This window comes from Ranitomeya imitator, chromosome 5 (genome assembly GCF_032444005.1).
Source record: "Ranitomeya imitator isolate aRanImi1 chromosome 5, aRanImi1.pri, whole genome shotgun sequence".
NCBI classification, from domain to species: domain Eukaryota; kingdom Metazoa; phylum Chordata; class Amphibia; order Anura; family Dendrobatidae; genus Ranitomeya; species Ranitomeya imitator.
Genome location: NC_091286.1, coordinates 669,713,003 through 669,738,190, shown reverse-complemented (window position 1 = coordinate 669,738,190; position 25,188 = coordinate 669,713,003). Strand labels below are relative to the sequence as shown.

At 46.2% G+C, this 25,188-nt stretch overlaps 1 protein-coding gene across 6 annotated transcripts in view; it reads left to right on the top strand.

The window, feature by feature from the left end:
* Positions 1-25,188, top strand: part of LOC138638743 (cytochrome P450 2C23-like) — a 761,024-nt gene that overhangs the window by 637,177 nt on the left and 98,659 nt on the right. For all 6 annotated transcript variants that reach the window (XM_069728295.1, XM_069728292.1, XM_069728291.1 and 3 more), the window contains one exon: positions 24,651-24,792. In XM_069728295.1, coding sequence (XP_069584396.1) covers positions 24,651-24,792 — 142 coding nt within the window. The remainder of the gene's footprint in view (positions 1-24,650; positions 24,793-25,188) is intronic.

Below are 25,188 nucleotides of genomic sequence, written 5' to 3'. Positions count from 1 at the left end.
GTTGGTGACATCACTGGCACAGATTGCACTACATATAAATTATGATGAAGTGCGATTGCAACCCGGGTCCACCATGTAGAGATGGAAAGTCGCAGCTAGTAAACAATGGGGGAAGCGTGCGGCAAGCGATCTCGAAAACACATGGGGTTAAATGTCACCCTGTGTGAATTGAAACTAATTAGCCAACTCTGTTAGCTTTACAGAGAGGTATGGATGGAGATACAGCTGTCCCTAGACAGTATGGCACAGCTAGATGCAACGCTAATGAAAATGGCGCTACATGAAATCCCCTGTTACTTCACAGGTCAATGCAACCCTCACTGGGACAAAGGAACAGGTAGTGGACACTGTCACACACATGTACCTGTCTCGAGGACCAATCCTTAACTGCCATATCATCTGAGCAGCTGACGACCAACCACCAATGAGATGTTGCCACTAGGGTTGAGCGACTTTTACTTTTTTAGGATCGAGTCGGGTTTCGCGAAACCCGACTTTGTCAAAAGTCGAGTCGAGTTAAATCGGCCGATTACCGCGAAAAGTCGGGGATCGACCGAAACACGAAACCCAATGCAAGTCAATGGGAAAGCATAGTCAGCAGTGAGTGGAGGCCAGGAAAACACCTACAGTGCCCATTTTAATGGCAAAAACATCCATTCTTGTTACTGAAGCTTGTCAATTATAATTTACCTTACAATAATAGGCATTGGAAATTGGGGGTCATTTGGCTAAAGTTGTGGGGGGTAGGGCTGGTTCAAGTTTTTAGTGGGCCCAGGAAACGTGGACTACGTCATGGCAGTGGAGCAGGGAGAGGTAAGTATTTCAACTTTGCAAGTTCTGTGATCCTGAGCAACCAGGGGGGGCCCACTCATTTGCATTTGCACTGGCACAGGGCCTCTCAAAGTACGGCGGTGTGGTTGCACGGCGGGGGCACTTCCCACCGGCAGGGACAGTTTTGTGTACTATGAAGGGCCCTGTGACAGTGATGTCGCCAACGAGTATGCCCCCCCCACCTGATGAAGGAACCTGCACTTTCATCTGCAACTTCCTCTTTGTCCCCGTGTAAGGTGGTATAGTATGCGGGAAGGGGAACCTGATTTCAGCATGGTCCGATTCTGGCTGTGTAGCATGCAAGGGGAATGTAGTGGTCTGGGTCAATGTGCCATCAGACTCATCTAGCACTGGCTGGGCAATGGGCAGGATGAGGAGGAAACACAGATATAGGCCCAAATAATAAAGTGGGGTAAATGCAGTTCAAAGTTGGTAACATGACTAACCAGGCGGCATTGCTTTGTTCAGTGGAGGACAACTGTAATGAGAGGCTGACACCGTGAGTAGGCCCAAATAAGTAAGAAGGCTAAATGCAAATCAAAATTGGTAACAGTATTAAACAGGCGGCACTGCTTTGTTCACTGGAGAAGAACACCAAGGAGCGGCAGACACCGTAAGTAGGCCCCAACCAAACTAGTAGCCCAAATGCAGTTTCCTATTTAAAAAAATAGGCCGAAAGCCTGAAGATCGAAGCTCAGGAAAAAATACCATGAGAACACCAAGCAGCGGCAGACACCGTTAGTAGGCCCCAACCAAACTAGTAGCCCAAATGCAGTTTCCTATTTTAAATAATAGGACGAAAGCCACCATATTGAAGCTCGTCTTTGCAAAGTGGAGAACATCAAGGAGCGGCAGACACCGTAAGTAGGCCCCAACCAAACTAGTAGCCCAAATGCAGTTTCCTATTTTTTTAAAAAAGGCCGAAAGCCACAAGATTGAAGCTCGTCTTTGCAAAGTAGAGAACACCAAGGAGCGGCAGACACCTTAAGTAGGCCCCAACAAAACTAGTAGCCCAAATGCAGTTTCCTATTTAAAAAAAAAGCCGAAAGCCACAAGATCGATGCTCGTCTTTGCAAAGTGGAGGAGAACACCAAGGAGCGGCAGACACCCTTAGTAGGCCCCAACCAAACTAGTAGCCCAAATGCAGTTTCCAATTTAAAAAAATAGGCCGAAAGCCTGAAGATCGAAGCTCATGAAAAAATACCAGGAGAACACAAGGAGCGGCAGACACCGTTAGTAGGCCCAACCAAACTAGTAGCCCCAATGCAGTTTTCAAATTCCTATAGGCTGAAAACCTGACAATTGAAGCTCGGCATATTTCAGAGGAGGACAGCTGTTTTGAGTGGCGCTGACAGACACAGGTTGTAGGCCTTAAACCAACAAGTTGGCTCAATGCAGTTTAATAAAACGTTACAGGGGTACACGGGCAGCATTGGTGTGGTCAGCGGAGGACGATTGCAAGGAGGGACCACAGACAGACTTACTAGGCCTAAAATAAAAAAGTAGGCTGTATGCAGGTTTAGAAAGGTTCCAGGGGTACACAGTCAGCATTGGTGTGGTCAGAGGAGGACGATTGCAAGGAGTGACCGCAGACAGACTTACTAGGCCTTAAATTACAAAAGTAGGCTCTATGCAGGTTTAAATAGGTTCCAGGGCTACACAGGCAGCATTGGAGTGGTCAGCGGAGGGCAATTCGAAGGAGTGTCTGACACAGTTAGTAGGCCTAAATAATAAAGTGAGGTTAATGTCTGTCAAAAAAAATCATAGGTACCGGGCTGGGCTCCTCTGCTGACTTGCAGACAGTGGTATTTGGCGCAAAATATTAACTGGTGTAAATGTAGGACAGGGCCCCTGAATATTTTTACTAGCATCAATCATGTCAACAATTGGGTATTGGCAGTGCCATTGAAGGATTTAACCGCACAGACTAAACAGTGGTGGAGCAGGGAGAGGTATGTTTTGCAAGTGGTAGAGCACTGTTTGAGCTGGGGGGGACACTCTCTCGTGGGCGGCGGTACTGGCCCAGGGCCCCTCATATTACGATGGTGTGTCTGACGTTGGGTGCGCATCACCACCGCCAAAGACACTACGTTGTACTATAAGGGACCCTGTGCCAGTGTCGTCGCCCAAAAGTGGGCACACCCACCTCTTCAGCCAAACGGCACTAGCACAGTTGCTTGCGCAAAGTGGTGACCACTGCCCCGTGGGGGAAGTCAGCCCATTTAGGGAGGTGTAAAAATGGCCTATGGTGGAATACAGCAGCAGCCACAGGAGAAATTGTAAGACGAGTCCAAAAGCAAGACCTTTTTACAGGAAAGCTAGGTGTCAGCAGGGAAAGGTGGACAAAATAATTAGAAATCCATGATTGGTTCATTTTAATAAAGGTTAGATCATCAACATTTTGGGTAGGCAGACAAGTCCTTTTTTCGGTCAGTATTGAACCAGCAGCACTGAATACTCTTTCTGATAGCACACTAGCTTCTGGGCAAGCAAACTCCTGTAAGGCATATTCTGCCAATTCAGGCCAGGTGTCTATTTAGGATGCCCAGTAATCAAATGGGAATTATGTGTGAGGGAGAACATCGATAAGGGAGGAAAAATAGTTGGTAACCATACTGGACAAATGTTGTCTCCTGTCACTTTGAATTGATGCTGCAGTACCTGTCCTGTCTGCGGTCCATGCAAAATCACTCCACAACCTGGTCAGAAAACCACTCTGTCCGACGCCACTTCTGATTTGTGCACCTCTAGCACCTCTGCCATGTTGCTCCCTGCAGCTCGTGTGAGAACCATCACTGCCGCTGTGTGCTGGGAATGCCTGAACCAAACCGTCTACAAGAGTTGCTTGGTAGCCAATATTTGCTCAAGGTTCTCATGTGGCATGATATTTTGCAATTTCCCTTTATAGCATGGATCCAGGAGGCAGGCCAACCAGTAATCGTCATTGGTCATCATTTTTATAATGTGGGGGGTCCCTTTTTAGGATGCGCAAGGCATAATCCGCCATGTGGGCCAATGTTCCAGGTGTCAATTCACTGCTTGTGCTGGGTTGAGGAGCACCTTCTGGCAAATCAACATAACTTGTCTCCCTCAAAAACCCTGTACCTGACCTTGCAACGCCACCAGTTTCTATTGCCCCCTGAGAAGCTTCCTCCTCCCATAAATATTCATCCCCATCATCCTCTTCGTCCTCCTTCTCTTTGTCTGCCACCTCGTCCAGAAGACTTCCCTGAGCAGACAATGGCTGACTGTCATCAAGGCTTCCCTCGTCCTCGGCTGCAGACGCCTGCTCCTTTATGTGCGTCAAACTTTGCATCAACAGACGCATTAGGGGGAAGCTCATGCTTATGATGGCGTCGTCTGCACTATCCAGGCGTGTGCATTCCTCAAAACACTGAAGAACTTGACAGAGGTCTTGTAGCTTCGACCACTGCACACCTGACAACTCCATGTCTGTTATCCAACTGCCTGCCTGTGTATGTGTATCCTCCTACAAATACATAACAGCACGCCTCTGTTCGCACAGCCTTTGAAGCATGTGCAGTGTGGAGTTCCACCTTGTTGAAACGTCGATTATTAGGCGGTGCTGGGGAAGCTTCAAACATCGCTGATGGTTCTGCATATGGCTTGAGTGTATGAGCGAACGGCGGATGTCCGAGCAAAGTCTTCGCAACTTCAGGAGCAGGGCGGGTTATCCATGATAACTTTTCAGGAAGCACTGCACCACCAGGTTCAAGGTGTGAGCCAGGCAAGGAATGTGTTTCAGTTGTGAAAGGGCTATGGCAGCCATAAAATTCCTTCTGTTATCACTGACTACCTTGCCTGCCTCAAGATGTACACTGCCCAGCCATGACTGAGTTTCTCGCTGCAAGAACTCTGCCAGAACTTCCGCGGTGTGTCTGTTGTCGCCCAAACACTTCGTTTCCAACACAGCCTGCTGTCGCTTACCACTAGCTGTTCCATAATGGGACACCTCGTGTGCAACACTGGCAGCTGCGGATGGAGTGGTCGTGCGACTGCTGCCTGTGGATGATCTCTCGCTTCTGCTGGAGGACGAGGAGGAGGAGGAGGGGTGGCAAACTCCTACAGCCAACTGTGTCCTACACCGTGGGCTAGGCAGAACTGTCCCAATATTCCTGTCCCCTGTGGACCCTGCATCCACGACATTAACTGTTATGATCAGGCGGCCTTGGAGCAACATGAAAAAAACCTTCGCTGGAGTAGTGGTAACTATACAGACCGCTAACCCTGAACTTATCACAGACACTAGAAGTAGCCGTGGGGTGTGCCTATCCAGACCTAGACACCTCGACACAGCCGGAGGACTAATTATCCCTAAAGATAGAAATTAGGAAAACTGACTTGCTTCAGAGTAGACCCCCAAAGAATAGGCAGCCCCCCACAAATAATGACGGTGAGTAGGAGAGGAAAAGACACACGCAGGCGGAAAACAGATTTAGCAAAGGAGGCAACTTCTACCTAGATAGGGAAGTATAGTACAGGATACTGAGCGGTCTGCACAAAATCTACAAAATATCCACAGCAGAAAAATACAAAAACTCCACCACCTAACTAAAGGTGTGTAGAGTATATCTGCAACTCCAGCGAATCCAACTAGACTGAGAAAACAACAGGACATTCGAAGCTAGAACAAAATAGAAACTATAAACCGCACGAAAAAATAAACAAACAGCCTGAGAGCCTAAGGAAAAGAATAAGACACTTATCTTTAGCTGAAATGGCAGCAGGCAGGAGAGGCCAGGCAGGGAACCATTACTGGCAATAGAACTTTGACAACTGGCAGGGACTAATGAGTCCTGCAAAGCTAAATACCCCAGTCAGCTTTGCAATTAGCAGATACACCTGTCCAATCCTGCAGTCCAGGCACAACTGCATTACCATCTACAACCACCGGAGGGAGCCCAAAAGTCGAATTCACAACAGTACCCCCCCCCCCCTGAGGAGGGGTCACCGAACCCCCACCAGAGCCCCCAGGCCGATCAGGATGAGCCCGATGAAAGATACGAACCAAATCAGCGGCATGGACATCAGAGGCAGAAACCCAAGAAATATCCTCCTGGCCATAACCCTTCCATTTGACAAGGCACTGAAGGTTCCGCCTCGAAAAACGAGAATCCAAAATCTTCTCAACAACATATTCCAACTCCCCATCGACCAACACAGGGGCCGGAGGATCAACAGAGGGAACAACGGGCTCCACAAATTTCCGCAACAAAGATCTATGGAAGACATTATGAATAGCAAAAGAGGCCGGAAGCGCCAGGCGAAAGGACATCGGATTAATAATCTCAGAAATCCTGTAAGGACCAATAAACCGAGGCTTAAACTTAGGGGAAGAAACCTTCATAGGAACATGACGGGAAGATAACCAAACCAGATCCCCAACCCGAAGCCGGGAACCAACACACCGACGACGGTTAGCAAATTGTCCACCACATGAGCCCAAATCTGCTGCAACCTGTCGACCACAGAATCCACACCAGGAAGGTCAGAAGGCTCAACCTGCCCAGAAGAAAAACGAGGATGAAAACCAAAATTACAAAAAAAAGGCGAAACCAAAGTAGCCGAACTAGCCCGATTGTTAAGGGCAAACTAGGCCAATGGCAAAAAAGCCACCCAATCATCCTGATCAGCAGACACAAAGCATCTCAAATAGGTGTCCAAGGTCTGATTATTTCGCTCAGTCTGGCCATTTGTCTGAGGATGAAATGCAGAAGAAAAAGACAAATCAATGCCCAGCTTGGCACAAAAGGCCCGCCAAAACCTAGAAACAAACTGGGAACCTCTGTCGGACACAATATTCTCGGGAATACCATGCAAACGGACCACATGCTGAAAAAACAACTGAACCAAATCAGAAGAAGAAGGCAATTTAGGCAAAGGCACCAAATGAACCATCTTAGAGAACCGATCACAAACAACCCAGATAACCGACATCCTTTGGGAAACAGGAAGATCGGAAATAAAATCCATAGAAATATGCATCCAGGGCCTCTCAGGGACCGGCAATGGCAAAAGCAACCCACTAGCACGGGAGCAACAAGGCTTGGCCCGCACACAAGTCCCACAGGACTGCACAAAAGACCGCACATCATGCTACAAAGAAGGCCACCAAAAGGACCTACCAACCAAGTCTCAGGTACCAAAAATACCAGGATGACCAGCCAACACAGAACAATGAACCTCAGAAATCACTCTACTAGTCCATCTGTCTGGAACAAACAGTTTCCCCACAGGACAACGGTCAGGTTTGTCAGCCTGAAATTTCTGAAGGACCCGTCGTAAATCAGGAGAAATGGCAGAAAGGACCACCCCTTCCTTCAAAATACCGACTGGTTCCAAGACCTCAGGAGAATCAGGCAAAAAACTCCTAGAGAGGGCATCAGCCTTAACATTCTTAGTACCAGGAAGGTACGAGACCACAAAATGAAAACGAGAAAAAAACAAGGACCATCGAGCCTGTCTAGGATTCAACCGTTTGGCAGACTCGAGGTAAATCAAATTCTTATGGTCGGTCAAGACCACAATACGGTGCCTAGCTCCCTAAAGCCAATGTCGCCACTCCTCAAATGCCCACTTCATAGCCAATAACTCCCGATTGCCGACGTCATAATTGCGTTCCGCAGGCGAAAATTTACGGGAAAAGAAGGCACACGGTTTCAATAAGGAACCAACAGGATCCCTCTGAGACAAAACGGCCCCTGCCCCAATCTCAGAAGCGTCAACCTCAACCTGAAACGGAAGAGAAACATCCGGCTGGTGCAACACTGGAGCAGAAGAAAAACGACGTTTAAGTTCTTGAAAGGCAGAGACAGCCGCGGAGGGCCAATTCGCCACATCAGCGCCCTTCTTAGTCAAATCAGTCAAGGGTTTAACCACACTGGAAAAATTAACAATGAAACGGCGATAAAAATTAGCGAAACCCAAAAATTTCTGAAGGCTCTTCACGGATGTGGGCTGAATCCCATCATAAATGGCCTGAACCTTAACCGGATCCATCTCTATAGATGAGGGAGAAAAAATAAAGCCCAAAAAGGAAACCTTCTGCACCCCAAAAAGACACTTAGACCCTTTCACAAACAAGGCATTGTCACGAAGGATCTGAAATACCATCCTGACCTGCTGCACATGAGACTCCCAATCATTGGAAAAAAATCAAAATATCGTCCAAATATATGATCAACAATTTATCAAGATAAGTCCGGAAGATATCATGCATGAAGGACTGAAAAACAGATGGAGCATTAGAGAGTCCGAATGGCATCACAAGGTATTCAAAATGACCTTCGGGCATGTTAAACGCAGTTTTCCATTCATCACCCTGCTTTATACGAAAAAGATTATAAGCCCCCCAAAGGTCAATCTTAGTAAACCAACTAGCTCCCTTAATCTTAGCAAACAAATCAGAAAGCAAAGGCAACTGGTATTGAAACTTGACCGTGATCTTATTTTAGAGGCGATAATTAATACAGGGTCTCAAAGAACCATCTTTTTTAGCAACAAAAAAGAACCCCGCTCCCAACGGTGAAGAAGATGGACGAATATGCCCCTTCTCCAAAGACTCCTTAATATACAGTAACTCCGCATGGTGGTATGTTCAGGTACAGAAAGGATGAAAAGTCGACCCTTAGGAAACTTACAGCCTGGAATCAAATCAATAGCACAATCGCAGTCCCTATGCGGTGGAAGGAAACTGGACTTAGGCTCATCGAATGCATCGTGGAAATCAGACAAAAACTCCGGAATTTCAGAAGATGAAGAAGGGGCGATTGACATCAGAGGAACATCATTATGAACCCCCTGACAACCCCAACTAGTTACAGACATGGACTACCAATCCAAAACAGGATTATGGACTTGCAACCACGGGAAACCCAGCACGACAGCATCATGCAAATTATGCAACACCAGAAATTGACAATCTTCCTGGTGGGCTGGCGCCATGCGCATGGTCACCTGTATCCAAAACTGGGGCTTATTTTTAGCCAAGGGTGTAGCATCAATAGGAATAGGATTCTGCAAAGGCTGCAAGGGAAAACCACAACGCCTAGCAAAATCAAAGTCCATCAAATTCAAGGCGGCGCCTGAATCCACAAACGCCATGACAGAAAATGATGACAATGAGCAGATCAAGGACACAGATAACAGAAATTTAGGTTGTACAGTACTGATGGTAAATGAACTGGCGATCCTTTTTGTCCGCTTAGGGCAGACAGAAATGACATGAGAAGCGTCGCCACAATAAAAGCACAACCTGTTGAGACTAGGGTTGAGCGACCTTTACTTTTATAGGATCGGGTCGGGTTTCACGAAACCCGACTTTTTCAAAAGTCGGGTCGAGTGAAATCGGCCGATCCTATAAAAAAGTCGGGGTCGGGGTCGGCCGAAACTCGAAACCCAATGCAGTGCATTGGGTTTCCAATGATTCCCAGGGTCTGAAGGAGCAGAAACTCTCCTTCAGGCCCTGCGATCCATATTTAAGTGTAAAATAAAGAATTAAAATAAAAAATATCGTTATACTTACCCTCTGACGCGCCCTGGTACTAACCGGGAACCTTCCTTCCTTCGAATCAGCGCTTCCAGGACCTTGCGGTGACGTTGCGGCTTGTGATTGGTTGCGCGGCCGCCCATGTGACCACTCGCGCGACCAATCACAAGCCGCGACGTCACGCAAGGTCCTGCAAGCGCTGATTCTTAGGAAGGAAGGCTGCCGGAAAGAAGCAGGGCGCGTCCGAAGGTGAGTATATTCCTATTAGGTATATTATACCTATTAGGTATATACTCACCCTCGGACAAGCCCTGCTTCTTTCCGGCAGCCTTCCTTCCTAAGAATCAGCGCTTGCAGGACCTTGGGTGACGTCGCGGTGACGTCGCGGCTTGTGATTGGTCATGCGAGCAGTCACATGGGCGGCCGCGCGACCAATCACAAGCCGCGACGTCACCGCGACGTCACCGCAAGGTCCTGGAAGCGCTGATTCGAAGGAAGGAAGGTTCCCGGTTAGTACCAGGGCGCGTCAGAGGGTAAGTATAGTGATATTTTTAATTTTAATTCTTTATTTTACATTAAATATGGATTCTGATACCGATTTCCGATATTGCAAACATATCGGAAATCGGGATCGGAATTCCAATACCACATTCAGAAGATCGCCGACTTCATGGCCGACCCCACACAGGGGTCGGGTCGGGTTTCATGAAACCCGACTTTGCCAAAAGTCGGCGACTTCTGAAAGTGGCCGACCCGTTTCGCTCAACCCTAGTTGAGACGTCTGAAACCTTGTCGTTCCGTTTTAGACAGAATCCTATCACACTGCATTGGCTCAGGAATTTGCTCTGAGAATAACGCCATAGCGCGCACAGTTCTGCGTTCCCGCAAGCGCCGGTCAATCTGAATGGCCAAAGACATAGAATCACTCAGATTGGAGGGTGTGGGAAACTCCACCATAACATCCTTAACGGATTCAGAAAGACCCTTTCTGAAAATTGCCGCCAAAGCATCATCATTCCATTTAGTCAGCACAGACCATTTTCTGAATTTCTGACAATATAATTCAGCCGCTTCTTGCCCCTGAGATAGGGCCAACAAGGTTTTGTCAGCTTGATCCACAGAATTAGGCTCATCATACAATAACCCCAATGCTTGAAAGAAATAATCAACATTATGCAAAGCAGGATTGCCAGATTCCAGGGAAAATGCCCAATCCTGTGGGTCACCATGCAGCAGGAATATGATGATTTTAACCTGCTGAATGGGATCACCAGAGGACCGGGGTCTCAATGCAAAAAACAGTTTACAGTCATTTTTGAAACTCAAAAATTTGGATCTGTCACCAAAAAATAAATCAGGAGTGGAAATCTTAGGTTCTAAAGCAGGAGTCTGAACAATGTAATCTGAAATACCCTGTACTCTAGCAGCAAGCTGATCCACACGAGAAGCTAACTCCTGAACATTCATGTTAGAACTAGGTTCCTCAGCCACCCAGAGATTAAGAGGGAGGAGAAGACAAAAAAGGCTGAGGAAAAAAAAAATGCCTCAAAACCTTTCCTCCCTTCTTCTGAGATGCAATTAACTCATTGTTGGCCAGTTTTACTGTTATGATCAGGCGGCCTTGGAACAACATGAAAAAAACCTTTGCTGGAGTAGTGGTAACTATACAGACCGCTAACCCTGAACTTATCGCAGACACTAGAAGTAGCCGTGGGGTGTGCCTATCCAGACCTAGACACCTCGACACAGCCGGAGGACTAATTATCCCTAAAGATAGAAAATAGAAAAACTGACTTGCCTCAGAGTAGACCCCCAAAGTATAGGCAGCCCCCCACAAATAATGACGGTGAGTAGGAGAGGAAAAGACACACGCAGGCGGAAAACAGATTTAGCAAAGGAGGCAACTGCCTGAGAGCCTAAGGAAAAGAATAAGACACTTATCTTTAGCTGAAATGGCAGCAGGCAGGAGAGGCCAGACAGAGAACCATTACTGGCAATAGAACATTGACAACTGGCAGGGACTATGAGTCCTGCAAAGCTAAATACCCCAGTCAGCTTTGCAATTAGCAGATACACCTGTCCAATCCTGCAGTCCAGGCACAACTGCATTACAATCTACAACCACCGGAGGGAGCCCAAAAGCCGAATTCACAACAATTAACCCAGTGTGCCGTGATGGACCCCTAACGTCCCTGGCCATGCCTACTGGTCCATGCATCTGTTGTGAGGTGCAAATTTCTACTGACAGATTGCCTGAGTGCATGGACAACGTGGTCTTTCACATGCTGGTGTTGGGCTGGGATGGCTTTTCTCGCAAAGAAGTTTCGACTGGGTGGGTCATAGCGTGGTACTGCGTAGGCCATCAGGGCTTTGAAAGCTTTGCTTTCAACCAAACGGTAGGGCATCATCTCTAACGATATTAGTCTAGCTATGTGGGCGTTCTAACCCTGTGTACGTGGTTGAGAGGTTGAGTACTTCCTTTTCCTAAGGAGAGTCTCTTGTAGGGTGAGCTGGACTGGAGAGCTGCATATGGTGGAACTAAATAAAAACTCAAGGCAAGGAATACATAGTTACTTAATTCACTTAATAGAATAATAAAAAAAATTAAATATTCGGTACACCATCAAAAATTATATGTATGTATGTATCCCGCAATGGACATAATGATAGGCAAATCGGAAGAAATATACAAAAAAACGAGAACACAAAAACCGAACTAATGCCAAACAGTGAATTCAAATAATTGTATTTGTAAAGGAATACACCAAATGGTAGGGGGAAAAAGAAACCAAAAGAGGGCACAAGACCAAAGAGATGGAGCAAAAAAACACACAGTCCTGTTATAGTATAATGATGATGAAATGCAAATAAAGAAATAAATATATATATATGTAACTCAACACAGAACCGGAAAGTATATATATACACACACACACACTAAAAATAATGAATATACCAAAGAAAAAAAAAAAAGATGCAAAATATATATGACGGTGCACCTTTTAAAAAACTAAGGTGCACATAATAACTGCAAGTGCAATGTGTGTATATATATATACACCAGCATAAAGTGCAATAAGTGCTGGAAAGTGCAGCCGAAGAATCAATATAAGGTGCAAATGTGCAGCCTGATATATGCTGGAGATAGGAATATGTATATAGGTGCCTGCTAGATGGATCTAGGCATAATAACCAGTGTCACCAATAACAAATCATGAATTTAAAGTACTGTATCTTTAAATGAATAGCCTAGAGCAGGTATTACCTTTGATGCTGCCGTCCCCTGGATGTGCCACTCCCCGACGCGCGTTTTGGCGTCAGCCTTCGTCCTTTGTCTTTTTTTTTTTTTTTTCTTTGGTATATTCATTATTTTTAGTGTGTGTGTATATATACTTTCCGGTTCTGTGTTGAGTTACATTTATATATATTTATTTCTTTATTTGCATTTCATCATCATTATACTATAACAGGACTGTGTGTTTTTTTGCTCCATCTCCTTGGCCTTGTGCCCTCTTTTGGTTTCTTTTTCCCCCTACCATTTGCTGTATTCCTTTACAAATAAAAACATTTGAATTCACTGTTTGGCATTAGTTCGGTTTTTGTGTTCTCCGTTTTTTATATGGTGGAACTAGCGGGTGGTGGTGGACATGGCAGACTGACAGAGGGTTGGTGATGGTATTCTTGCTGTTGCCCTACATACAGTGTTTCCTACCAAGAACCTGGTGATTCCCTGACTGCTTTGGCCTTGCGACGATACCTCAACATTTCCTGCAGGTGGTGTCATAAACGATGGGCTTACAGTGAGGGACGGAATGTTGCGTTGCTGACTAGCTTCATTGTGAGCGGGTGCAGCAACGTTACGGGATGTTTGGTAGTTAGTAAAGGCTTGCAAGTGCATGGTGGTTAAATGTCTATGCATGCAACTTGTATTTAAATTTTTGACATTCTAACCTCTGCTAAAGGTCCTTGAGCATTTCTTACAGATCACTTTGCACCGATCATTCGTATCTTGGTTAAAAAAATGCCAGACTTCACTCTTCCTACTATCGAATACCTTTTCAGGCATTGCACACTGTGGTACTTTAAGTGTATGGCCATGCTGTCCTACAACTGTTTTTGGTTTTGACACATGTTTTTGGCCAGATACGGGCCTGCCAGAAAAAAGCTGTTGCGATGTTGATGCCTGCTGCGGCTCCTCCTCCTCCATCTCAGAGCTACTGCCAGCGGCACCCTGTTCCCCCAATGGCTGCCAATCTGGGTCAACAACTGGGTCATCTATCACCTCCTCTTCTATGTCCTGTGCACCTTCCTCTGTGTCTGCGTTCGGGACGGGGCACCAAAGTCTTATCAGGGTCAGATTCTGGATCAGTACACTGCAAGGGCAATGTTGTGATCTGAGTCAATGGAACAGCATAATAATCTAGCTGTGGCTGTGCACTCCATGTCTGATTCATCTTGTAATGGGCATGGCCTGTTAACAATTTCCCTTTCTAACCCAGGGTTGGTATGTGTAAAGAGTTCCATATAGTAACCTTTTGTGTCGCCTGACGCATCCTTCTCTGTTGTTCTGGGTGAAGGACACAAGAATGTGACTTGTTCCTGACCGGGAGCATCCACTGACGACGTGCTGCTTTTAAATTTTGCACTTTCAGAAGAGGAAGCGAAAGAGCTAGAGGCAGAGTCAGCAAGGAAAGCCAAAACTTGTTCATGCTACTCCGGCTTTAAAAGCGGTTTTCCTACTCCAAGAAAAGGGAGCGTTCGAGGCCTTGAGTAGCCAGACGATGATGCTGGCTCAACAACTCGAGACTTAGGTGCTATATTGCTTTTCCCATGACCACCTGATGCTCCACCACCACTACCATCATTAACAGCTGGCAATAACTGCCCACGGCCACGACCTCTTCCACCAGACTTCCTCATTCTTGGAAAAATGTAACCAGAGTAACAAACCTTATATGGTACTGTAAAACCAGTTAGAAGGTATACGTAAACTTGTTATGAATTTCAATCTCCCTTTATAGGTATGGGAGACTGGAGGTAAAATCAGGCCCACTGTATAAGACTACACAGCTTCAGTGGCAGACAGTGACTGACAGATATGGCACAAACAGGAATGACGCAGATGCCCTTAGTGGCAATAGAAATCTCCCTTTATAGGTGTGGGAGACTGGTGGGAAAATCAGGCCCACTGTATTACACTACACCGCTTCAGTGGCAGACAGTGGCTCACAGATATGCCACAAACAGGACTGACACAGATGCACTTAGTGGCAATAGAAATCTCCCTTTATAAGTGTGGGAGACTGGTGGGAAAATCAGGCCCACTGTATTAGACTTCACAGCTTCAGTGGCTGACAGATATGGCACAAACAGGAATGACGCAGATGCCCTTAGTGGCAATAGAAATCTCCCTTTATAGGTGTGGGAGACTGGTGGGAAAATCAGGCCCACTGTATTACACTACACCGCTTCAGTGGCAGACAGTGGCTCACAGATATGCCACAAACAGGACTGACACAGATGCACTTAGTGGCAATAGAAATCTCCCTTTATAGGTGTGGGAGACTGGTGGGAAAATCAGGCCCACTGTATTACACTACACAGCTTCAGTGGCAGACAGTGGCTGACAGATATGCCACAAACAGGACTGACGCAGATGCCCTTAGTGGCAATAGAAATCTCCCTTTATAGCTGTTGGAGACCGCTGGGAAAATCAGGCCCACTGTATTAGACTTCACAGCTTCAGTGGCAGACAGTGGCTGACAGATATGCCACAAACAGGACTGATGCAGATGCACTTAGTGGCAATAGAAATCTCCCCTTATAGGTTTGGGAGACAGCTGGGAAAATCAGGCCCACTGTATTACACTACACAGCTTCAGTGGCAGACAGTGGCCAGCAGATATATAAAAAAGGGACTGTGCTACAATAACAATCTCCCTACAATGATCTCAGGACAAGTATGGCAGCCAGCAGTAAAAAGGACTGCTGCACACAAAAATGTGGACAAACAAAGAAACAAGAGAACTGTGCAGAAAGAAGCAACAGGATTTTTGCTTTGAAAAAAGCAGTTGGTTTGCACAGTGGCATACAAACAGCAATGCAGCTATCAGGGAGCCTTATAAGCTACAGAGCTGATGCACAGAAATCTAGCCTCCACTGTCCCTGCAAAGAAAAGGTGGTGTTGGACAGTGGAAATCGGTACAGCACAAGTGGTTTGGGGGTTAATATTCCCTCCCTAACAAAATCCCTGCTTCTGACGAAGGTGCAGCAACCTCTCCCTATGCTCAGATCGGCAGAAGTAAGATGGCGGTCGGCGTGCACGCCCCTTTATAGCCCCTGTGACACCGCTGAAAGCAAGCCAATCACTGTAATGCCCTTCTCTAAGATGGTGGGGACTGAGACCTATGTCATCACGCTGCCCACACTCTGCGTCCACCTTCATTGGCTGAGAAATGGCGCTGAACACATAATATGAAACGTGACTTTAGCGCGAAGGTCGCCGACCGCATGGCCGATCCCACACAGGGATCGGGTCGGATTTCATGAAACCCGACTTTGCCGAAAGTCGGCAACTTATGAAATTGACCGATCCGTTTCGCTCAACGCTAGTCGCCACCTCACGAGCATGCTCAGTAGAGTGATTTCTGAACTTAGCCTCTGGAGCATCTGTTTGCCGATTCTTATTGCTGATTACCATAGCTTTGGCTGGAAGGCCAAAAGTAACCAAGCAAACAGCCCTAGGCAAGTTGTTGAGACCAATGTCTTTGCTGAGCAGCCCCTACCATGGCCGTAACATAATGGGAGACCGCAGCGGCAGACAAGGCTTAGGATCTACACCGTACAGTGGGAGAATCCTGGCACATAACACACATGTTTATTTCATTTGTGTGTATTCAAACAACAAGGGGAAAAAAACGTAAATTGAGCAAAATTTAACACACAGTCTCAAAAATGGCAAGACAATTAGACTCACAAAAGAAACATGGGTGCCATGTGGAACAAAACACAAACATTTAAATAAATCCCAATATCCCCCCATGAAAAATATAATTGGATATATTAAATGTGTACTCCTGAATACTAACAAAAAAATTGGAGTTCATACACAATTTATAAAAAATGCAAACTGTTTTATTGAATGACATAACATTTACAATAAAATACCAATATTTCAAAAAAAGGAACATATGACCCTAGGTGTAGCACTTAGGATCCAGGGCTTATAAAGAGTAAATAATTACCACCATGGTAATGTAAAGAGGCATTATGCAGCAAAATATAATCACTAGTGTTGAGCGATACCTTCTGATATCCAGAAGTATCAGTATCGGATTGGATCGGCCGATATCCAAAAAATATTGGATATCGCCGATACCGATGGCGATACCAATGCAAGTCAATGGGACACAAATATTGGAATGTAAATAAGCCCTTTCTGTCCTTCTACATCCTGTTCCGGAGTGGGGAAGAGTGTGGGTGTTGCGTGGGTGGACACTGTGCGTGTCTGTGTGTGAGGGCGGGGTCTGTGCGGGCCTGCCGGGGATCTGTATGGGCCTCTTCGGGGTCTGTGCCTGTCTGCCAGGGGTCTGTGCGTGCCTGCCAGGGGTCTGTGCGGGCCTGTCAGGGCTCTGTGCAGCATGCCGGGGCGCTGTGCGTGTGTGCCGGGGCTCTGTGCGGCGTGCCAGGGTGCTGTGAGGCGTGCGGGGCTCTGGGTGTGTGTGTCGGGGCTCTGTTGGGCGTTCCGGGGTTCTGTGAGGCGTGTCGGGGCTCTGTGCATGTGAGCCAGGGCTCTGTGTGGCATGTCGGGGCTCTGTGTGTGTGTGCGGGGCTCTGTGTGTGTGTGCCGGGGCTCTGTGCGGTGTGCGGGACTCTGTGCGGCGTGCGGGGCTCTGTGCTGCGTCCTGGGGCTCTGTGTGGCATGTCGGGGCTCTGTGCCTGTGAGCAGGCATCATCCGATGGGACTACAAGTTGCATTACATACAGTACATACATACAGACATACAGTACATTAAACATAGAGTTCTTACTCACCATTACTTGTCACTTTGTTCCCTGAAGCCAGTTTCATCTGTAAAAAAATATGAAAATAACAAACAACCAATATACTCCCTGTCCGCAGAAATCCATGAGTGTCCCACGACGATCTCCCATAGAGAACAGCAGCATCAGCTGTTGCGACTGCTCTCTAGGGGCTCCAGGAACATAATGACGGGAGGAAGGTATCCTTCCGCACTGTATTCCTCCGCCGCTGTAAAAAATAATAGTCCCTAGTCTCACTTTTGGCATTGTGGTGAGAAATTTTCCTACGCAGCAATTGCCATAAAGTGAGACATTGTCCTAAGGAAACCTCTCAGTGATGCACTGCAGGAGCCATTGTCTCCTATTAATGTGTCACTGAGGGTCCTATAGAGCAGTGACATCACTCGATGTCACTGTTCTATAGGGGAGATTGTCGTGGGACACTCATTAATTGGACTGCGGCGGACAGGTAGTAAACAGTTTATTATTTTACGTTTTTTGCAGGCGCTGAAGTATGGTAAGTAAGGTTAAATGAAGAATATTAAAATACTTTTTTCCTAATGTGTGTGTGTTTTATTAACCCTTTATTAAGATTGGATTAATAATGGATAGGCGTCTTATTGACGCCTCTCCGTTATTAACCCGGCTTAATGTCACCTTACAATAGCAAGGTGACATTTACCCCTTATTACCCCATATCCCACTGCTACACGGGAGTGGGAAGAGAGGGGCTAAGTGCTGGAATTGGCGCATCTTACAGATGCTTCATTTCTGGGGCGGCTGCAGACTGGTATTTGAAGCTGGGGGGGCAATATTCATGGCCCCTCTCTAGGTTATGATTGTCCGCCCGCAGCTGTCTGCATAGCCTTTCTGGCTATAAAATATAGGGGGACCCCACGTCATTTTTTGGGGGGTCCCTCTATTTTAATAGCCTGTAAAGGCTACGCAGACAACTGCGGGATGATATTCATAGCAGGCTACAGATATTGGTCCCCGGCCATCGGCTTTCCTCCTCTGGCGCAGAAAATTGCGCGGGAGCCCATGCCGTTTTTTTACATTTTTTTTTTTAATTCAACGCTCATTAAGGCCTCTTTCACACTAGCGTCGGTACGTGTCCGTCGCTATGTGTCCGCCATTTTCTACAGCGCATGCGCTGCCGAAACGCCGCCCCCTCCTCCCTGGACTTCAGAATTGGCAGCAGATGCATTGAAAAACTGCATCCGCTTCCCACGTCATGCACAAATTTCACAACGTGCGTCGGTACGTTGGCCCGACGCATAGCAATGGACCCCTACCAACCCAAGTGTGAAAGAGGCCTTAATTAGCGTTGAATTTAAAAAAGAAAAAAACGTAAAAAAAACGGCGTGGGCCCCCGTGCAATTTTCTACGCCAGAAGGGAAAGCCGACGGCCGGGGGCCAATATTTGTAGCCTGTTATGAATATCAGCCCGCAGCTGTCTGCGTAGCCTTTACTGGCTATTAAAATAGAAAATGACGTGGGGTCCCCCTATATTTTATAGCCAGAAATGCTACGCAGAAGGCAGCAGGCTAGTATTCATAGCCTAGAGAGGGGCCATGGATATTGCCTCCCCCGGCTATGAATACCAGTCCGCAGCCGCCCCAAAAATGGTGCATTTGTAAGATGCGCCAATTCCAGCACTTAGCCTCTCTCTTCCCACTCCTGTGTAGCTGTGGGATATGGGTTACTAAGGGGTTAATTCACCTTGCTATTGTAAGGTGACATTAAGCCGGGTTAATAACGGAGAGGCGTCAATAAGACGCATATCCATTATTAATCCAATAGTAATAAAGGGTTAATAAAACACACACATATTAGGAAAAAAGTATTTTAACATTCTTCATTTAACCATACTTACCATACTTCAGCGCCTGCAAAAAAATAAAATAATAACTGTATACTACCTGTCCGCCGTAGTCCAATTAATAACGAGGGTCCCATGACGATCTCCCCTATAGAACAGTGACATCGGGTGATATCACTGCTCTATAGGACCCTCAGTGACACACTGACAGGAGACAATGGCTCCTGCAGTGTATTACTGAGGTTACTTTAGGACAAAGTCTCACTTTATGGCAATTGCTGCGTGGGAAAATTTCTCATATAGCAATGCCAAAAGTGAGACTAGGGACTATTTTGTTTTTACAGCGGCGGATGAATATAGTGTGGAAGGATACCTTCCTCCCGTCATTATGTTCCTGGAGCCCCTAGAGAGCGGTCGCATCAGCTGATGCTGCCGTTCTCTACGGGAGATCGTCTTGGGAGACTCGTGGATTTCTGCGGACAGGGAGTATATTGGATGTTTGTTATTTTCATATTTTTTTACAGATGACACTGGCTTCGGGGAACAAAGTGACAAGTAATGGTGAGTATGTACTCTATGTTTAATGTACTGTATGTATGTATGTATTGTATGTAATGTATGAATGTACTGTATGTAGTATGTATGTAGTATGTATGTACAGTCATGGCCAAAAGTTTTGAGAATGACACCAAAATTATATTTTCACATGATCTGCTGGCCTCTGGTTTTTATTAGTGTTTGTCTGATGTTTATATCACATACAGAAATATAATTGCAATCATATTATGAGTACCAATAGGTTATATTGACAGTTAGAATGAGTTAATGCAGCAAGTCAATATTTGCAGTGTTGCCCCTTCTTCTTCAAGACCTCTGTAATTCTCCCTGGCATGCTCTCAATCAACTTTTGGACCAAATCCTGACTGATAGCCGTCCATTCTTGCATAATCAGTGCTTGCATTTTGCCAGAATTTGTTGGTTTTTGTTTGTCCACCCGTCTCTTGATGATTGACCACAAGTTCTCAATGGGATTAAGATCTGGGGAGTTTCCAGGCCATGGACCCAAAATCTCTATGTTTTGTTCCATGAGCCATTTAGTTATCACCTTTGCTTTATGGCAAGGTGCTCCATCATGCTGGAAAAGGCATTGTTGGGCGCCAAACTGCTCTTGGACGGTTGGGAGAAGTTGCTCTTGGAGGACATTCTGGTACCATTCTTTATTCATGGCTGTGTTTTTAGGCAAGACTGTGAGTGAGCTGATTCTCTTGGCTGAGAAGCAACCCCACACATGAATGGTTTCAGGATGCTTTACAGTTGGCATGAGACAAGACTGGTGGTAGCACTCACCTCTTCTTCTCCGAATAAGCTGTTTTCCAGATGTCCCAAACAATCGAAAAGGGGATTCATCAGAGAAAATGACTTTGCCCCAGTCCTCAGCAGTCCACTCCCTGTACCTTTAGCAGAATATCAGTCGGTCCCTGATGTTTTTTCTGGAGAGAAGTGGCTTCTTTGCTGCCCTCCTTAAAACCAGGCCTTGCTCAAAGAGTCTCCGCCTCACAGTGCGTGCAGAAGCACTCACACCAGCCTGCTGCCATTCGTGAGCAAGCTCGGCACTGCTGGTAGTCCGATCCCGCAGCTGAAACAGTTTTAAGATACGGTCCTGGCGCTTGCTGGTCTTTCTTGGGCGCCCTGGAGCCTTTTTGACAACAATGGAAGGTCTCTCCTTGAAGTTCTTGATGATGCAATAGATTGTTGACTGAGGTGCAATCTTTGTAGCTGCAATACTCTTCCCTGTTAGGCCATTTTTGTGCAGTGCAAGGATGGCTGCACGTGTTTCTTTAGAGATAACCATGGTTAACTGAAGAGAAACAATGATACCAAGAACCAGTCTCCTTTTAAAGTGTCCAGTGATGTCATTCTTACTTTATCATGACTGATTGATCGCTAGCCCTGTCCTTATCAACACCCATACCTGTGTTAATGGATCAAGCACTAAAACGATGTTAGCTGCTCCTTTTAAGGCAGGACTGCAATGATGTTGAAATGTGTTTTGGGGGTTAAAGTTCATTTTCTGGGCAAATATTGACTTTGCAAGTACAGTAATTGCTGTTGAGCTGATCACTCTTTGACATTCAGGAGTATATGCAATTTGCCATTACAAAAATGATGCAGTAAACTTTGGAAAAATTACTATTTGTCTCATTCTCAATAGTTTTGGCCATGACTGTATGTATGTAGCATGAAGGTATCATGTATGTAGTATGTATGTAGTATGTATGTGGAGCGCCCCCAGACACAGGGCCACGAGTTCTCGGCATCGGGCCTCTGGTTCGGTTCTGAGGCTGTCACGGTGGCTAGACCCGGTCTGCGACACTGCTAAGGGGCGTCCAATAAAGGTGGTACAGTCAGTCAGGGATTCGTGATGCCACTTGTGGTGTTCGGTCAGGGTGACCGACGCAGCTTTGGGGTCCGCTGGGGTGATGGAATAGCAGCCGGATGGTATACCTTCCCACAGGTGAAGTATGTCCCCAGGGCTTCCCAGTAAGGTGGATGGTGATGGTGTAAGGTGCAGTCAATAACGAGGACACAAGGTTGCAGTCTCTTTACCTCTTTACTGAAGACTTCAGGATCCTCAATCCAGAGCACGCTTAACAGGGCTATCTGAGACCGGCTGGTCCGATGGGCACATCCAGAGCTCCCTTTGCAGGTGGAAATCGTTGCCTACCACTAGCGCCTGTGTGTTGTAGTCCTACCCTGCTGAGCATTCAGAATAGTCCTCACAACTGCTGTTCTCGTTCGTTCGTTCTCTACAGCTCTCTTTCTCTTTGGTTTCCGATGTTACTAGTTTCTCGTCCCCCAGGAATGTTATGGCTAGGACGCACCCGTATGACGGGAAGGCTCGGAGCTCTTCCGGGAGCCAAGAGACACCCCTCTCCACGCGTTGCCCCCTATGTCTTCGTAGGTGATGTAAGGTAGACAGCCAACCTATATTTAACTGTCCTGCGGAGTTTGAAGTAAGGCCTAGAGTCAGTTACTCCTGCGGTGTTCCGGCCACCGGCTACGCGCCTCAGTAGGATGTTGCCTCAGTCTCACGGCACGACTCCTACTGGTACTCCTTTGTGCTTGATCTCGTTTACACTGTTCCACAATATCCTTCCCTTCATGTCTCTCTCTTGGATACCGCCGCGGGGTGTGCAGGCGCGTTTCCGTTACGTTCTGCTCTGTTCGCTAGGCACCTGCCAGGTTCCAACGCCTGACAGGGACCCCCCTGTGTCTTTTCCTGCAACACCGCCTGCCACGGGATGTTGCCTGAATCCAACCCAGTCAGCTTCTGACTAACTTCCTCCCCAACCCCTAGTTTTACCAGTGTGAGGAGTGGCCCAATAAATAAAGCCTTTTTCTCCCCCTAGTGGCCGGAGTGTGAAGTGTAATGTGTGCTGGTGATACCTGGTCAGTAGAATTCCTTCAGTGCCATCGGATGTACCATCACTCGCCTTAGTGGCAGAGTGTCATACTGCAACGACCAGATCTCTGGGGCGCTGCATATGTAGCATGTATGTAGCATGTATGTAGCACATATGTAGTATGTATGTAGCATGTATGTAGTATGTAGCATGTATGTAGCATGTATGTAGTATGTATGTATGCAGTATGTATGTGGTATGTAGCATGTATGTAGCATGCATGTAGTATGCATGGAGCATGTATGTAGCATGTATGTAGTATGTATCATGTATGGAGCATGCATGTAGTATGTAGCATGCATATAGTATGTATATAGTATGTAGCATGTATGTAGCATGTATGTAGTATGTATGTAGCATGTATGTAGTATGGATGTAGTATGTCTTTAGCATGTACAGTATGTAGTATGTATGTAGCATGTATGTAGTATGTATGTAGTATGTAGTATGTATGTAGCATGTATGTAGCATGTATGTAGTATTGATGTAGTATGTATTTAGCATGTATGTAGTATGTATGTAGCATGTATGCAGCATGTATGTTTTTTTATCATTCAAAACATTAGCCAGATGATGGGACTACTACTGTCCCATCATTGGCTAATGTGTCAATCACTGTCACTGTAGTAGGCATCATGCGATGGGACTTGTAGCCCCATCAGACGATGCCTGCACACAGGCACAGGGCCCCGGCAGCCCGCACAGAGCTCCGGCATGCCGCACAGAGCCCGGTACGCCGCACAGAGCCCCGGCACACACGCATAGAGCCCCGCACGCCACACAGAGCCCCGTCACGCCGCACAGAGCCCCGGCACACATGCACAGAGCCACGCACGCCTCACAGAGCCCCGGCATGCAGCACAGAGCCCCAGCAAGCTGCACAGAGCCCCGGCACGCTGTGAAGAGCCCCGGCACGCCACACAGAGCCCCGGCAGGCCCGCACAGACCCCCGGCATGCCGCACAGAGCCCTGGCATACATGCACAGAGCCCCAGCAGGCACGCTCAGAGCCCCGGCAGGCCCGTACAGAGCCCCAGCACACATGCACAGAGCCCCGGCATGCCGCACAGACCCCCGTCAGGCACGCACAGACCCCCCACGGTCACGCACAGACCCCGCCCGCACACAGACACGCAGTCTCCTTCCACGCACCACCCACACTCCATTATAGTGCATCATTGCACTATAGGAACTTCTGATTCTGGTATCTGATATCGCAAAAGTATCGGAACTCAGTATCGGAATTCCGATACAGCGAATATCGGCCGATACCCGATATTTGCAGTATCGGAATGCTCAACAATAATAATCACATAAAAAAATCCATTAGAGCTTAATACAGTATAATGATCATGCTCGTATATTAGTGCATAATAAGGTAAACCAATTTTTCTGGGAGAAAAATCTCCCTAAAGTGCCGTAGTGACAAAAATAACTTTTAGTTTGCCCTTGAAAGCTTAAGCGCTTACCCATAGTGCAAGAAATGACTTCACTGGAGCTGAGCGCTCCTCCATTGACTCGTATTTCACGTTTGCTTTGTCACAAAAGGAATACTTTCGTTCCTCAGAGTTGGATGTAAGTTGATATGTGATTAGTCTATAGGGGATTTAACATTTTGGATATAAACAATATTTCCATTTATGGACATAAAAAAAAAAAATAAGTAAGTCTCCTTAGTTTTTTTAGGATCAAATATCATCTCCCACCAATTGATCCACGTTCTCTTTCCCTTTGTCACTCAATCTTTCAGGAAACAATCTGACATACTGAAACTATATGCCCATCCTTCCTGTCTGCTATTCATAGGGAGTCATCAGCAAACTGATGATTGCAAGCTGCTGGTTGTGGGGCACAGACAATTGAACTTTTCAAATTATATGTTACAAAGTTATTATAATGTTAATACTAAGTATTATGCTGCAGATAATCTTAAGATTTAAGTTGCATAATTCAACTCCTAAAATAAAATAATTATCCAAACTGTATATTTAAATCTTACAAAGGATAAGCCGGAATCTACGTTATACTTTCATGATAAAAACTTGGGCAAACTGGTGACCAATCTGTTTGCTGCTGGAATGGAGACCACATCATCCACTTTGCGATGGGGCCTTTTGCTAATGATGAAATATCCTGAAATCCAAAGTACGTAAGTAACAAGAAATTGTAACTGAACAATGAACTGAAACAGATATGAACATAGATTTCTGTTATGCATCAATGTAATAATTTATGGTACCGCAATGGGCACTAAATCTACCTCAGTTTATTAATTTCATTGTATTACCTGAATTAAATTTTAAGCACTGTGCATGGGTCATGAAGAGGATATGGTCATGATACCTGGTGATTAAGCAAGTGATCCAGAGGTATAGTATCTGTAGAGTAATGCCACCGGTGCCTTTTAGCTCAAGATATGAAAGTGAATGATGCCGAATTTTGATTTGATATAATAATATAATATACATTTTAAAAATCATACCATGATTAGTGTATGTATACTATGTGTTTGGAGAATAATAGTATCTTTAAATATTTTGG